This window comes from Tachysurus vachellii, chromosome 20, assembly GCF_030014155.1.
Source record: "Tachysurus vachellii isolate PV-2020 chromosome 20, HZAU_Pvac_v1, whole genome shotgun sequence".
Taxonomy (NCBI): Eukaryota; Metazoa; Chordata; class Actinopteri; order Siluriformes; family Bagridae; genus Tachysurus; species Tachysurus vachellii.
Genome location: NC_083479.1, coordinates 1,880,001 through 1,892,500, shown reverse-complemented (window position 1 = coordinate 1,892,500; position 12,500 = coordinate 1,880,001). Strand labels below are relative to the sequence as shown.

The window sequence follows — 12,500 nt, the reverse complement described above, 5'->3', positions numbered from 1 at the left end:
TCCAAACGACTACAAACATGCACCTCAAAAGAAATCTTCACACAGGTCAGTGTTAAAAAGGACAGCAGCTACACCTCCTTCAGAGTGACTGAGACCCATAGGCCACGCCTCCTTCAGAGTGACTGAGACCCATAGGCCACGCCTCCTTCAGAGTGACTGAGACCCATAGGCCGCGCCTCCTTCAGAGTGACTGAGACCCATAGGCCGCGCCTCCTTCAGAGTGACTGAGACCCATAGGCCGTGCCTCCTTCAGCGTGATTGAGACCCATAGGCCACGCCTCCTTCAGAGTGACTGAGACCCATAGGCCACGCCTCCTTCAGAGTGACTGGGACCCATAGACCACGCCTCCTTCAGAGTGACTGAGACCCATAGGCCACGCCTCCTTCAGAGTGACTGAGACCCATAGGCCACGCCTCCTTCAGAGTGACTGAGACCCATAGGCCACGCCTCCATCTGAGTGACAGACACACAGGCCACGCCTATTTTATAGTGATTGAGACATGTAGGTGCCTCCTTCAGAGTGATTCAGACACATAGGCCACGCCTCTTTCCTCCTGGCGCTCATAACCCTGAGAACATTGTAATTAATAGTGCACATGTTCATTTGTGAGACTTCTGGAGTGTGTGTTTTGTAACGGCTGCTATTTTGGTCTTTCTAGAGCGCTGGGTGACATTCAAGAGAGCATCAAAGAGCTGAAGTTTTACAGAGAGACCGTCTTCAAACCTCAAGGAGAAGAGAAGAAGAGAAAGATTATTGAAAATGGAGAGAACAAACACACGGCCTAAAACACACCTGCTCTGACTTTGGAGAGAGAATGTGTGTGTGTGTGTGTGAGACAGGGAGTGTGAGAGAGAGAGACAGGGAGTGTGAGAGAGAGAGACAGGGAGTGTGAGAGAGAGAGACAGGGAGTGTGAGAGAGAGAGACAGGGAGTGTGAGAGAGAGAGACAGGGAGTGTGAGAGAGAGAGACAGGGAGTGTGAGAGAGAGAGACAGGGAGTGTGAGAGAGAGAGACAGGGAGTGTGAGAGAGAGAGACAGGGAGTGTGAGAGAGAGAGACAGGGAGTGTGAGAGAGAGAGACAGGGAGTGTGAGAGAGAGAGACCGAGAGTGTGTGAGAGAGAGAGAGAGAGAGAGAGAGAGACAGAGAGTGTGAGAGAGAGAGAGACGTTCTGTGTTCTTTATTTTATCATCTGATACACGCCTGGTTCCACATACACTTTTAGTTCTCAGTATTGCTACAGAAATTAGGAACAACTTGATTTTTTTTTCTCGTGCTGCTTTGAATTTGTTAATCTGTCTGTGCTGTTTGCTGAAGCGCAAATACAAAATGTGAACACTGATCTTTCTTGCTTCAATGATGTCCCACGGTATTATTATTATTATTATTATTATTATTATTATTATTATTATTATTATTATAAAATACATTCCTGTGACATTGGTTATTTGTAAAGGTGATTGTGGACGATTGTGGAGTTGTACAGCAGGTGTCAGTATAGAAACAGTAAAAAGGCAATCCACCTCTTAAGTGAGTCGACTCGGCTCATCTGTAAGAACCGATTCTTTTGGCTCCCTGATAAAATATGTTGAAACCATAATTGCAAGGAGATGTTTCAATAATAATAATAATAATAATAATAATAATAATAATAATAATAATAATGACTTTTGTTTATATTATATAACTTGGATATTTTGGAATTGCACAATGTAAAGTAAAAAAAATAGGCTTTATTATACGTTTTTAATAAATACTTAAAATTAGTTAAATGCTGATTATTTTTAATTTAACAATTAAAAAGTTTATTTGTTAAACCTAACGCTGCCAAAGTTTTAGCAAAAAAAAAAAAAAAAAAAGACTCCTCAGCATTTGAATCGGTTCGAGGAGTCGACTCTGTTCTTGTTTAAAGCTAATGAGAAACAGATTTGTTCCATCAAAAATCTCCAACTCCACAGCCAAGCGGATCACAAATGACTAATCTCCGCTATCAAGGTTCAATTAAAACTACAGCTTTGACAAATCTCTGGCATTTACTCTAATGATTCATTAACAATAAAAATGACAGCAGAGACGTGAAGTCTCATTTAAATAAATGGCGTCAGTTAACGTGTCCTGAATTAGACGGCTGTCACGTTACATCTATTAATGTTATTAATAGTTTATTAGCTTCATTTAGTTGAAGCTTTTACTTTAAAAATAAACCCCCAGAAATGAAATGTGTAGAAGTTTTCTTGATAATTCTTTAATTATGCGCTCGAGCTTCAATGCTAATGTGGCTAACAAACAGTTGACAATTTTACACATTATTATTATTATTATGATTAAGTATTATTAGTATTATTAATTATTACTGTTAATTATTATAATTATTATAATTATTATCAGCAACAATAAAAAAAACTCATGACGTCTCACAAGATATGTAAAGTTTAGTTGAAGTTAGCTTAGCGCTAAGCTAACATCTCGCAAGTGAAATATTTCTTCCTATGTGAACGCTATTTGTTTTTGATCTGCTTTAACTGGGAAAATGAACTCTTGCATCTTGAACACCTAAGCAGACAAATTCTTTTCAGGAGTCCCCCGAATCTTGCGAAGGCTAAATTATGAAAATGTAGCTGTTCCTAAATCGCCTCGGTCTACACGGTGCTACGTGTTAGTTATATTTGGCTAACGGATTCCATTTGAAGTAAATGGCTGAAAAGAATTCGGTCTTAAAATGGCTGATACAAGGGACTCTAACTAGCAACTGAGATGATGCTTTAGTTTCATGAGACCACATAATGTCACCTCTTGTTAATTATTACTGGAACCAGTGGATTAGATCTGAGGGAGTCATGGAACTTGCGACATAGCGCCCTGTCTATTAATACAGGACGGAAAAATGCTGTATGTTTAGCATTCATTGCTTTCCATGATGTTAGCAAGACACCTGTTCTGTTGTTCTTTATGCACCGTGTTACTGATCCGAATTCCTTTCATATCCCATAAGGCCCCTGGTTTAAACTGGAGGTATTTATGGTACAGATGATTCAATGCGACGGGTTAAACCTGTGCTTTGCCATTCACTCTGACGTACAGATCAGATAAGACTTATTACTGCATGACATTTAGTGTATGTTGAAGCTGAAGAGATTTTAATCAGCAGTGAGCTCTACAGAGGGCAAATCGACGCACGTCACGTCACTTCACGTCACATCACGTCACTCAACTGTTTGAGGTCGTGCGTGACTCCGGCAAGCTGTGGTGCTGGCCGACGACAGTGTTCTATTTTTGACGGTTGACGTGATCCGAAGCACAGCGATTGATCCACGCAAGATTTCGATTGTTTCCAATACGGCAGGGCGCTATGCTCAGGAGTCGTTTACATGATTCGTTTGATTCTTTTCAGGCTTTGTTTAGCAGAAATGATTCACTTAGTAACGAGTCTGAGGGAATCCTATCAAATTGTTAGTGTTAAATAATTGAATAAAGAGTCTACATTGATTAGTTAATGATCAATTATAGTTTTGTAATTTTGAAATTCTGTCTCTACATCTGTGGGTGAGCAGAAATAGATCTCACAACACGTCAAAGATTGACACAGATGGGCTACAACAACAGAAGCTCATCGAGTTCCTCTTCCTGACAGACGAGGACAGAAACCTGAGGGCCGGGGTCAATAAAACGGAGAGATTTAAGTGGAAAAAAACATGATCCAAAATGTTTTGTATTTTTTTGGTGGAAAGTTTTCTCCTGTAGTACATTTGATTATTTGAACTGAGGAAACACTCTCAGGCTGTAGCTTTAGCTTAGCTTTGTATCACTGGTGTCTGGGATTCCACTGCTCTGGCACTCACGTGTTCTCCTGGGACATACAGGTAGCACAACCCTCCCTCGCTTTCTCTTTCTTCCCCTGGAACATCAGAAGAAATTACATCTCATTGATTTTGCGCTTCTCTGAGCTCTTGCACCTCTCGAGCGTGGTTCAGGCTGAGTAATGGCCGATGTCGCTCAGAAGGCTACGTACCTCCATGCCAGGAGCTAGTAGAAAGTGCTGATGCCTGTTTTTTCCATTTTATGGGATTGTCTCATCCTGTAAGCGACGTTATGGATTGAATATTGACGCACGCTCTCGACCAGCGAAGGTGATGGAATTGAAACGGTTCGCCTTCGCTTGCGTTTGCATTCTGAGAGTCGTGTTTTGGGGCCTTGGCTAAAGAGATGAGGCATGAAAAGGAAGCACTGTCATGTTGGTGCATTCGTCACACGGGAACCCGAGGCGACAGGACGCGACAGAAAAGTCTTTTCACCGCAGATTTTTCAGAAAGCCATGTCAGAACGTGTAGCAGCGGTATGAGCACCGGCAGACATTGTCACGAAGGGAAAGTACATCATCCAAAAATCTAAAATCTAAAAACACGTCCAAAGAGACATTAAGTAAATCTATTTATTGAAGAACTCATTTTTGGAAGTATGGACCTACAACCTATTAGATGTTTACCTAAACTGTCTTGGCACCCTTGGTACACTTTTCCAAAACAGACTTATATTTGGAATCAGAGTTCTTATTCTAAGATTCTATGTAAAAAGAACTACCAGTAGCTACCCCACAACCATAAAAGAACCCTTCAAGAGTATACCAGAACATACAGACAAAAGGGTGTTTCCAAGAAATTGCTCTATGATGTAATTATCCAATGAACCTGTGATAAACATTAAAGCACCAAGGTTCTAATTAAAAAGAAAAGAATTGCCAATAAGTCACAATTTATACCACACCATCTACAGTTCTAGTTCTGCTTGGGAATATTTTGGACAGGAAATTACTTTAATGTTCTTAGCCTGCCAAAAGAATTAAGGGCCTCCTAAATGGGTTAGAGTTCTTAAGGAACCATCTGACCAGAACTATTTCAGGCTACTAAGCTTCCTTAACAGGTCAGAGTTGTACAGGGAACAATTTCTGATGGGAAAAGCTTAGGGATCTACGCTTCCTTAATGGGTTTGGGTTCCTCATGGTACCATTTTTGATGGGAAACGCTTAGGGATTTACGCTTCCTTAATGGGTTTGGGTTCCTCATGGAACCATTTCTGATAGGAAACGCTTAGGGTTCTAAGCCTTCATAAAGGGCCAAGGTTCTATGTTGAATCATTTCTAATAGGGGAACACCAAGGGTTTTACTTGAAACCATTTCTGATAGAGAAACACTTTGTTTTCTGGTCCATTTTGTTAGAGTAATACACAGTAACAAAGTAAGAGTGCAGAAGACACGACTGTGACAGCATCAGTCCTGAGCGGAGATGCTGAAGCTGTAAATAATGAAGGATCGTCACTCGGTTGTGGTTTATTCCTCTCTATCTGTGATGGAACAGACTGGACTGTGCTGTCACCGGTGCAGGAGGAAGGACCGGTCACTTCTATAACGTTCGCTTCTGACTCTAACACCTTGTGCAGCCTAAGCAAAAAAAATATTGAAATCAAATGTGCAAAAATTCAGGATGAATAAAAAAAATTAAAAAATTTAGGACAGAGATGAAAACCCTGTCTGAATAATTTAATTTAATTAGAATTTATTTATTTATAACTTTCTGATTTGGTTTCAATAGAGTTCTCTGTGTATAATATATACTGTATACGTACACATATAAAATCATGTTTCATGAGGCTGCTAATGTTCGCTCAGGTTTTCTGAGCTGTGGGTCTGTAGGTCGCCTTTGTGTGAGTCTTCTGTGAGGCTCCAGCTTTGGTTTTCAGCCCTGAATGAATGAAAGGTTAGTTATTTATAGAAGCCGGTGCGTCGGTGGCACCGGTGGAGCCGATGTTGGTGGGGAGGCGACGCTGCTCCAGCCTCCTGGAGCTGCAACAAACTCTTCTCGACGTGAAGTCCACCTCTGCTGCTCGATAATCTGAGGAAATGAGGAATTATGGGTATTAATGATCTTCTAGCGTTGTTAATGAAGTCAGCTCACATAATGTTTCAACTCTCTCTCTCTCTCTCTCTCTCTCTCTCTCTCTCTGTCCAGCTGTGAGTGGTCAGCATGTGCTGCATTGTGTGTGTGTGTGTGTGTGTGTGTGTGTGTTAGAATCGGGTTGTTTTTGCTGACCATCTGTTTTACAGAGTGTCCTTCGGGTACAGATGTAGGCCTGCCAACGACTCTCCCCTCACTGCAGTGTGTGTGTGTGTGTGTGTGTCTACAGTATCACTTTATTACAACCCTAATTATTCCATAAATACAAGTGAATAACAGAATTTTGGCCACAGGGTCAAATAAATGTTTATAATATCATGATATATTATGTGGAATATTGTAGCTATAAATGAAGACATTAACACTTAACATTATAACGCAGCTGATCACATGATCTCTCAAACGGAGATGACTGATAGCACTAACATTGGTTTTTGTTCCACATGTTGTGGTTTTTGGAGCAAGGTGACCCTTCTTTCTCCTCGAGCTGCCTCCAAGCGAGGCTCGGCGTGTCGAGGAGATGGATCAGTTTCACCAGGAGGAGAAAAAAATCGTGCTCAGGCAATTTGCCTGACAAAACCACAAAGGTTTGATGCTCCTCAAACATAACAGTTAAATAAAAGACATAAAAAAATAAAAACATGAATAAATGGAAAAAAAATTGTTCAAATCACCTAAATAATTATAAATTATAAAAATAGTGAAATAAAAATGTAAGCAAAAATGTACAATGCAAAATTAAACAAAATCTAATCTAAAAATCTAAAGAAAATCTGTTTGTCTTTAAACTGGTTTCATTTTTTTTGAAAATGAAAATGAAATGAAAGAAAGAAAGAAAGAAAAAGAATGTTGTTACAGTTGAAAGCTGAACTCTTCTTTTCTTTTTCCTCACATCATATCTAACGTCAAATTCCCACAATGCAACACGGTTAACGAATACACAAGCCCTGGCTAGTTAGTAGGTGATGACGAGCGCCATGTCCGTGACGGTGGCATTAGAATAAAAGCTGATGGTTTTGAAGCTGATGTGTTTGAGCAGAGTGTAAAGACTACAGGACTAACAGGACTAAAGCGCCACTGCATCTCGCTCTCGTCAGGTAGAAATGACGAGAGGGACGATTTCACGCCGCAAACGAATTCAACTCTATTATAAACAGCAGGTAGCCCAATGGCCTTATGGCAAATGCAGTAAAATGTCCATTAGAAAGACTAACATTCCAGTTGTTCAGAGTAAAAGTCTATTCAGGTGTGTGTGTGTGCGTGTGTGTGTGTGTGTGTGTGTGTGTGTGTGTGTGTGTGTGTGTGTGTGTGTGTGTGTGTGTGTGTGTTGTTTATTCTGAGAACTGGGATATTCCCTTTTGTCCCTAGGACGCTGTTATGTAAAATATGTCGGTACGAGATACTTTTACACAAACACCATTTGCAAATCTAATGATCCCAGCAGCCTTTTGGACGAGAGCCACTTAATGAATTTTAATGATCCACTTAAAGTTCTAACATGTGCTGAAAGATTGATGCACCTGCGGCGCCGATATCTGTATGGTCTGAGTGTAGAAAGGAGGAAGGAGGAAGAGGAGGAAGAGGAGGAAAGGTCGAAGTGCCTCGTACCTCGTCCCGTTTAACATTTACACAAAGCGAGCGCTTTATTACAAGACACACCGGTAACCCAGACGCTCGCTCAAGGTTAATTAGTGCAAAGCTGCTTCTTCATCTGAGTGGAAATAATCCATGTTCGCTTGTTGAGGTGGATTTATGTGTTACACTCAGCGCACTAATCCCCGGGTTTCTTGTTAAGCTCGGAAGATTTGTTTAGTATTTTATTTTAAACGAGGACTAGCATACTTTCAAAACACAGTTTTTCTTTACTGTCATGCTAGTTTGTAAGTTAGCATCTTTACTATGGTGCTAATACGCGAGTTAAACTCTTTATTGTAATGCTAGTTTGTAGATTAGCCTCCTTGCTCTATTGCTAGTTTGTTCATTTACATCCCTGCCATGCAACTAGTTTGTCATTTAAAGCTAGTACATAGATCAAACTCTTTATTACCATGCTAGCTTGTGGCTTTTCCACTTAATGCTAGTTTGTAGATCATTTTCTTCACTATAATTGGATTCACCTCTTTAATAAGATGCTAGTTTGTGAGGTAACATCTTTAGAATAATGCTAATTTGTGTAGCAATCTCTTTACACCGTCAAGCTAGTTTGAAGATGATCCACTTTGCTATAATTCTAGTGTGTAAGTTAGCATCTGTACTGTCAGACTAACCTCTTTACTATTAATGCTAGTTTGCAGACTAACCTCTTTACTATTGTGCTAGCTTATGGATTAACCTCTTTGCTATGATGCTAGCTTGTATGCTAACATCTTTCCTAAGTTGCTAGCTGCTGTAACCCTGACACCGTCAGTCATCTCTCATTTGTGTGTTTATCTTTATGGTATAGTTTCGATCCTAAAACACGCACATGGAAGAAAGGACAAAGATCGGCTTCAAATGTAAACAAAAGCAAATCTGAAAAGCTGTTCGCTACATCAGAGCTCAGTAAAAGAGCACGCCCTGGAGTCCAAATCAGCTCAAATCAATCCTTTTGTCTTGAACGTAAATCCCTTCCACATGCTCTTCGCTCTGGGAGAAATCAGAGCCTGATTACACTGTTTACAATCCACTGATTGGATGAACGACACAAATAGAGCTTTGATTCTCTTCTTTTTCTCTTCGTTACTTTATACTTTATAACAGTGTGATATAACGAATCTTACGTTGAACAAACGATACCGGAATAAGGCATGAATCAATAAAAAAAAGTATTTTTTTTCCTAGCAATAAAAATAACATTTTTTAGCCATTTATAGTTACATAAACACATCACCTTACAGAAAAGGTTTTCTCGTTGTTGCTATAGAAACGATAACACGCTAAACATAATCTTGCGATTTCATGCTGTACGACAATCAGAGCTGGTGTTGGAGAAGATGAATTCTTCTGACCAATCAGAAGTGAGACAAGAGCTGGCATTGTTGTCATAACAACAGTTGTTGAACAATGAACAATGAAACAGGAAATGGAGTTTACAGTATATGTCATCTGTAAAGGTTTAGCGCAGTGGAAAGGTGGATTCTCTTCAGAAGAATGTCTACGGTGTTGATGGATGGATGGATGGATGGATGATCATGTGAAGTCGGAGAAGCCACTTTTTCCTGAAGCCACCTCTCTCTCTATCTTCCGTCGCTTAATGATATTAACGGATCATTTGACCGAGAATTATTTACATCATTTCAGAACTATTAACTTAACCCCATATCTTCCAGATCTTTCTTCTTCTTGTCCTTCTCACTGCTCTTCAAGCTCAGCGCGCTCTACACGAAACGACTGATTGAGCTCTTTAATGTCAGCTCCCGTGAGCTCGAGAGCTTTTCAAGCTTTCCAGCACACTTTGACTGATTGGCTTCAGGAATCAGTTCTGATTTAATGCGCCTTCATTTCAACTTTTCTTTTCTTTTTTTTCACCAAGAGCAATCTCACTAATTGAAACGGCAGCCCGAGAAAACAAACTTTAAACAGGTGAAGCGTTCGGATTGGAATCCCGTGGTGCGAATAAAGCGCGTTCGTGGTCGTCTCCTAAACAGCCGTCGTCTTGCTCTCGGGCCCTGACGATGATGCATCGCCGTGTTAGAAGCATCACTCATCCGAGCTTCATGTGCACACTCATTTCTCTTCCACGGGCCCTTGTCAAACAAATTATCTGCCTTTGCACATCTCTCTGACAGCCAAGCCTCAAACATGGCCTTTGTGGACAAAGCAAACAGGCGACGTCTCTGATTTCGGTGCAGATTTTCCCGTCAGCCCTTTTTTTCCTTTTTTTTTTTTTTTTTTTTTTTTTGTGATTCATTCATTCCGTGAGTCAGTAACCTACCAGGGACGTGTCATCCTCCAGCGTTCTTTTAGGACTTCCTTTTCTCAGATTGGCTTTTTAAAACACATTAGAGGAACGTTCTAGAAACTAAAGTGAGAAATTACCAGAGGTGGAGCGATGCGTTTTTTTTTTGTTTTTTTTTTATACATTATATTTTTTATTTAAAAAAATAATATTCAAAATTAAAGAAAAAAAATGAAAGGAATATATTGGATTTAACTTCAGTCTTTTATCCCGCCATGAGCGAGACGGTCAGGCGATTTATCGGTGAATCTTCACTCCAGGACGATTATTAATTGAGTCGATTGATTGATGAACACTTGCCAGAGAGTTGTGGGTCCCGCTCTGCAGCTTCGAGGCGAGCGGCGGCAGATTTACGACGACGTGGGCCTCAAATCTTTTATTCTTCACACAGCTCGCTGTAAACAAGGATGGTGGCCGCATGTGTGTGTTTGAACCGGGATGAAGTGGGCTTTGGTTTAATCCTTCCATTCCTTTACAATCCCACCAACAGTTATATCAGTCTAAGGCTTTAAAATCAATCTTACACCACGCCCCTATTTACGCCTAAAACCTCAAGCTTAGCTCCTAATTCCTTTCTGGCACATTAACCTTCAAAGCCTGTGACTGATACGATATCAATACGGTGTAAAAACCTGTCTGTTAAAACGTCCACGCTGGAGTTATTCAGCTACTCGGGTTCGTCACGAGCGTCTTGCTCTGTTGTCTGACCCAAATTCGGGATGCTAAACTTAAATGCCTGTTTTCTGAGGACACGCTGAATTAATCACATCACGCAGAGAGAACGTTGTCCTGTATAACTGCTGCCCAGAATAGGCAACTAATTGGAGTGCAAGGAAGGGAAATTGCACTTGAAGCACTTCCTTAGATCTAGAAAGAGTGTGAACCCTGGAGCGAAGATTCGCTCTCTACACGGCAGAATAGATAATGCGTGATTATACCATCTCGGCCCTGACTGTTTTTTTTTTTAAACCACAACCTATTTTTTTTCCCCACTGTTATGATGTTTTCCTCTTGAATTTCTGCTACTTGTCATATCCGGCTTATTTTAATTATATGCCACGTCCTCCCACCGTGCATTTATTCTCGAGACCTTCATGAATAATTGGAAGAGGGGAAGAAATAAAAAACAGGGTAGCGTAAAGCTTTTGAAGTTTGTCGTGCTGCGACCCCGAAATGAATCACAGTGGGCCAAAAGGGAGAATAATATAATGAGTTGCCTCTCGCATCACTGCGGCTTTGCTTCACATAAATATAACGAGGATAAATGTGTCGCTAGTCCGAACAGAAACAAAATAATACAGATGTCGACATTTCTTATTTATTTGACTAAAGCTCTTCAATTTTCAGGAAATGCAATTTTTTTAATTATTTGTTCATCTGAAGTAAGATCTTTATCCTGGTTAGAGTATACACATACATGCTAAATATACATAAACACTTCCAATATCATAGAATATTTATAACTATATATATATTTTAAAAAATTTAATATATATAAATCATATATCGATAGAGGCGTATGAGCGGAAAGCTTCACATGGAATTCCTTCGAGTTCTCCTGTTTTTTTTTCACACCACAAAACCATGCCAGTAGGTGAACTGGTTAAAATGGTGTAAACTGGTCCAAAGTGAAACGCTCCAGTGCTATGAACTGGCAACCAGCTCACTGTGTATTCCCATCTCACGCTTAGTGTTCTTGTGCACGTAAAGATCTCGGCCTATTTGGAAACTCCAAAGGTGTTTTCACGCTTGAATACTCGAGTCCCAGGACCGTTTAGGGGCGGGGCTCTCACACCATCAGATAGAATAAATCCGTCCAATCCGTGGCTTGTTTGCTCCATTCCATGTGTCAAACAGTCATCACCACTTTGTTGATTTTCATTCTTTTCCTTTGCTACTGATAAAGAATACCTGCATACAAAGAAGCATTCACATAGGCTATTTTTAGCCATGCAGCAAGACATGAAGCATGCCGGGTTTTTTTTTCTTTTACGATCAGTCTAAGCACTCACACTCTCCAGATGCATTAGCTGACCCGATGACATTAGGTGACCTATTTAAAGTCCTCCAGTCCTGTAAAAGTCTGGTTTTATATATCAGTAAAGCTTTCCATCTCCTCTGCTGATCATAATCGTTTCCTGGCCGTCACGCAACTTGAAACATGAAGTAACAAGACAAGTTGATTCACTCGGGTTCGGTAAAAGGCAAAAAGTGCGTGTGTGAAAGTGATGGAACAATGTTCATTTATTCATTCATTTTCTACCGCTTATCCGAACTACCTCGGGTCACGGGGAGCCTGTGCCTATCTCAGGCGTCATCGGGCATCAAGGCAGGATACACCCTGGACAACCCATCGTAGGGCACACACACACACACTCTCATTCACTCACACACTCACACACTACAGACAATTTTTCCAGAGATGCCAATCAACCTACCATGCATGTCTTTGGACCGGGGGAGGAAACCGGAGTACCTGGAGGAAACCCCCGAGGCACGGGGAGAACAGGAGGCAGGATACACCCTTGATGCCTCGATGCCCGATGACACCTCAGATAGCCACTAAGCCACTGTGCCCCCGGAACAATGTTAAGAATTTAAGATATCATTTTAAA

General features: G+C 40.7%; 1 protein-coding gene across 1 annotated transcript in view; it reads left to right on the top strand.

Moving 5' to 3' along the window:
- Window positions 1-1,341, top strand: part of smfn (small fragment nuclease) — a 3,198-nt gene extending 1,857 nt beyond the window's left edge. The window contains exons 6-7 of the mRNA XM_060895757.1: window positions 1-45; window positions 661-1,341. The exon at window positions 1-45 is cut by the window's left edge and continues 9 nt beyond it. Of these exons, the coding sequence (XP_060751740.1) occupies window positions 1-45; window positions 661-787 (172 nt within the window). The 3' untranslated portion in view covers window positions 788-1,341. The remainder of the gene's footprint in view (window positions 46-660) is intronic.
- Window positions 1,342-12,500: the final 11,159 nt, after the last annotated feature.